Source organism: Brachyhypopomus gauderio, chromosome 18 (assembly GCF_052324685.1).
Source record: "Brachyhypopomus gauderio isolate BG-103 chromosome 18, BGAUD_0.2, whole genome shotgun sequence".
NCBI lineage: Eukaryota > Metazoa > Chordata > Actinopteri > Gymnotiformes > Hypopomidae > Brachyhypopomus > Brachyhypopomus gauderio.
In genome coordinates this window covers 18,581,922-18,586,270 of record NC_135228.1, presented here as the reverse complement: position 1 = coordinate 18,586,270, position 4,349 = coordinate 18,581,922, and the positions used below count along the sequence as shown (strand labels likewise).

Sequence of the window (4,349 nt, the reverse complement as noted above, 5' to 3'; positions counted from 1 at the left end):
TTAAAAAACATTTGAAATGCACCTGGAATACTAAAAAAAATGCTATGTGTGTTGTGTTTTATGGTATGTTTAATAGACAGTATTGGAATTTAAAATATTCAGAAGGATCAGGATTCTCAAATCCAGATTAAACATAAGCCTAAACCTAACACTAGACAAAGGTGAATTTTAGACTTAGTCTGGAGCCAAGATGAAGACCAGTCTCAATCCACATCTCTAATGCTGGTCGCTACTGCACATTGAGCCTGAATCTTCTCCCTCATCCACTAACTAGGGCGCTGGGCCACTGAACTGACCTGTTTGGAAGAGGACGTGGGTTATGGGCGTCCTGCAGAGGGGACAGGGGGTGCAGTGAGGACGGTTCCTCGCCAGGGTCCTCAGGCAAGGCTCACAGAACACATGAGTACAGGGCTGGCACATGTAAGGGTTGTAGTACACATCCAGACACACAGCACAAGTGAAGCCCTCTTTCTCCTCCTCCTCCTCATCATCATCATCATCGCCACTCTCCGCACTCTTTAAAAAAAAAACAGCAAATGGTCAGTCTTGATGACAGTACTATGCATTTAGCAAAATTCATTTTAATTTTCTAAAAAAAAAAAAAAACAAAAACGATAAATGACGCTTCTAAAATCATTTATTATAGAGGCTCTTATTAAAGCATTACTAATACCTTAACACTGCTCTTATTCTCAATACTCAGCAGATACTCCAACTGCATAATACCCAAGATCACAGACACTCAAGACTAAACACACCATCTAAATAGCCATCTTAAACAAATAAAAAACTGGGATTAACTGATTCTCTTAGTACTTTTAAAGAACATGTCAAATACATGTTTTGGATTACAAATATAGGTTTTGGATTTTAATAGTATCTGTAAAATGTGACTTTTGCCTGGTCATTTTTTCTTTTCTTTTCTGTATTTTACATCATTGTCCATCATATCAGAAGACACATGGCTAGCATGCTTGTTAAAGACCATAAGAAAAACATAACTGTGTCTAATTTGTGTATGCTGTGTGATGTTCAGCATTCTGGTACCAACCTAACGTAGTAAAAAATTAATGACTTATCTACTTGAAGCTCAATACACTAATTACTCACTTTACTACACTAGACAGCTCCCCTCCACCTTCACCAGTGTTACCAGTAAATAACATTTTTGACTATCACTCAGGCAGCAATGTCGATAGCAGCTATGTATTTACATTTGTTATATATTTGTTTTAACATTTATCAATAAAGATATATCTAACAATATAGACATCATCGCAGTTTGTGTTATCCAATCATCTATAAACTATCACCTAAGCAAGGCTAAAGATTAGAAGACAAACTTAAGCTTTTCTTCACATCTCATGCCAGAGACCCACATCAATATCAGGTGGAGATGAGCCCTGATAATTTTACACACATAACTCTTCAGAGGACATCTCACCAGTACCTTGCCATCTAGTTGCCTTTGAAGCCAGTGTTCTTTTTTCCTCTGTTTTTTCCTCAGGCTCTTTAAGCGATTCTTCTCCTTTTTGGTCAACTGCACAGTTCTAAAGGTATCGTGAGACAAGATCTCCTCCGTCACTTCAGGACCTACGTCCTCTTGCTCCTGCGGTGCCTCTCTGTCTAGTGTAGATGTTCCCAGTGGTGGGGAGAAAGTGACACTACGTTCTGGGTCATCCAGGTAACCTAGTGGCTCTACGTATCTGTGACCTTCACTATCTGCATCAACAGACCTTTGGTTTTGTAGATCTTGACCTGACTCTAAAACAGCCACTGACGCATTTATGTTCTCATCTGTAGGGGAGGTGCTGTGTAAGGAGGAGACACTGCAGGGAGACATGGCAGAGGGGCCACCACCTAAATACACTGCTTGTATCTGCATGGTCTGCAGATCAATCTCAGAGTTCAGTGGCTGGGTGACTAGGTATAGATCATGACTCTGGTTTTGGTTTGACTGAAAGTCACCTCTGACCTCTGACTCTTCCACCTTTTTCTGTTGACCTAAACACCCTTCCTGACACTCCTGTCTCTCTGCATGTGGTACAGCCCTCCTAGGTCTGCTTAAGTTGACAAAATGTTTAATGCCCTCATCAACACGGCTTTTACTGAAGTGGACAGTTGTGTCATGTCCACAGGGACATTTTGGACAGCTTAAGAAATTAAAACCTCCCAATCGAGCTCCACAGTGCTGACAACTGAGTTTTCCAACAGTCCAGTGAACCTGTAAAAACAAACAGGCCTATAAATGTTACCCCAAACATAATGTTTATTTACATTAACACAGTTCTTCTCCTAAGTCATTAAGGCAATTCTCACCCTCTGTTGAGCTAACCTCACTGTGTCATACATCAGCTACCAACTGTAGAGGGTGCAGTGGGTGTGTGTTTCCTGTGAAACACACACGCACCACATACTTTTGAACTGTTCTATTCTGCGACTGAAGGCACCCCTTGTTATGTTAACTAATTTAATTAGCACAATAGTGGCTCTCTAATTTAAATACTTATTTAGAAATAATTAAAAAATTACCAGGTTCAACTATCCTATCCTACATTTTATATGTTTGATACATTAGTAAAATACATTAGTAGTTTTGAAGCACTGTACCTTATCAACAACTATCAGAATCCAGTCTGGCAGTTTGTCCACATCTACATGCCACACATTGCATGTAGTCGTGATCTCTTTTGATACCTGTAGTAAAGCAAAATGAATATCTTCTGAATATCACTACTCTATTCACCACAAATGCTATGATCAGAATGAGGAGAATAAGGTCAGCTGCTAATGGTCTGTTAATCATGCTCTTTCATGCTACCTAACTTACACAGGACAATTAAACCTACAGGGAATCTGGAGCTCAGCTGCTCTAACTTGTACAAAAGAGACATGCTAAGACTACTGATTTCTAATAGTAATTCCTTACATTAGATATTAACAGTACTCGGATTGTTAAAATAGATTATTAACTATGGCTAATATTCATGTCATTTCTTAGCATTATAATCCAACTATAATCATTGTTGTCCAATTAGGCGTTTGGACATTAGCTGCTACCCACTGAAAGAAGGCACGTTGAGTCTGCAACACATCTTCTGCATTTTCTGCATCGGAGAATTGAGGGTTCTTCTGCAATGCCCAGAAAGTCTGATACTCTGTCCTGTATTTAGAAATATTAACGAGTCATTAGTTGCCAAGAAGTTCAAACAATAGGAAATAATCATGTCATCAAAGCAATTACATCTCTAGTTTCCCCAATGAAACAGTTGACTTAAGACAAAATGCCTCGGAAGTCCAAGACTGTCCCATAGAAGAATAGGGGACACACACACACACACGCGCGCTCTTTATTTAGATTAGGTCCTTATTTCAAACTACTAACTGAAAGAAAGTGGTGAGTCCTCCAGAATGTGGTAGCAGGATGTGCGCCATGGTCTACACTGGCCTTAGTGAGTGTTTAACCAGCTGCTTACCTAAACAGGGCCCTTTTCCCCTGTTCATATATTCTAACATACAAACAACAAACACGTTATGCACCTAAAGTTTTGCTAACCCACAAACTAAGCTTAATTGTGTCCAAGTAACTTCGTCTTCAACTCATTTCAACTTAAATCAGAAACACCGAGGCGTTTTTAGCACATCTTCACGTATCTTGATCCACGTTTCTGACCAGCCACCACACCATTGTTTCTAGACAGGGTTAGTTAACTAGCCAAGTCCACAGCGTTAGAATATAGACATATGTAAGGACATACTAATAATAATAATAATAAGTTATTAGTTTCCTGAGTCAGCTAAGTGAGACTAACTACTTACCGTATCACACCTTGCCATTGTACCGTGGACAGTTATATTTTACGAAGCCTTGGGCCACACTACGCAAGCTAGCTACGTTAGCTAAGCGGCTAGCTCGGTAACAAGCTAAAAACAAACAGCACGCTGAGTCGTTTTTTTTTGTTTCCAGTAAGCGGAGCTACGGGGAGCGGCCGGGGCCAAACGCGATTCTAAAGTCGTCATAGACACGCCTTCCCGAATTTACATATTAATCATTCGAATTATTATTCGATATATTAGGTCCTTCCCAAGTGCAGCACCAACAGGCTTAAAAACTCCTTTGTCTTTCAGGACATTGGACTGTATAACTCCTCTTTGCAGGGGAGGAGGGGTCACAGGAAGACGGACTGATAGAAAGCAAAATAACTGGCTACATACTATAACTCCAAAGGATCACCAAACATTAACAGTGCAATAATTTTTCTTAAAACCGAGTGCAATAGTTAAATTATGTGCAATACCCCTTCTGCTGGACACTTTGGCTCGAATATTTAATTGTTTTTTTTTTTACT

The 4,349-nt window shown here is 39.7% G+C and overlaps 1 protein-coding gene across 1 annotated transcript in view; it reads right to left on the bottom strand.

Annotated features, from left to right (window-relative positions):
- Window positions 1–3,976, bottom strand: part of rnf180b (ring finger protein 180b) — a 4,937-nt gene extending 961 nt beyond the window's left edge. Inside the window, exons 1-5 of the mRNA XM_076980335.1 lie at window positions 3,820–3,976; window positions 3,065–3,163; window positions 2,611–2,697; window positions 1,451–2,224; window positions 297–516 (exon numbers count right to left, since the gene is read on the bottom strand). Coding sequence (XP_076836450.1) covers window positions 297–516; window positions 1,451–2,224; window positions 2,611–2,697; window positions 3,065–3,163; window positions 3,820–3,837 — 1,198 coding nt within the window. The 5' untranslated portion in view covers window positions 3,838–3,976. The remainder of the gene's footprint in view (window positions 1–296; window positions 517–1,450; window positions 2,225–2,610; window positions 2,698–3,064; window positions 3,164–3,819) is intronic.
- Between the last annotated feature and the right edge of the window lie 373 nt (window positions 3,977–4,349).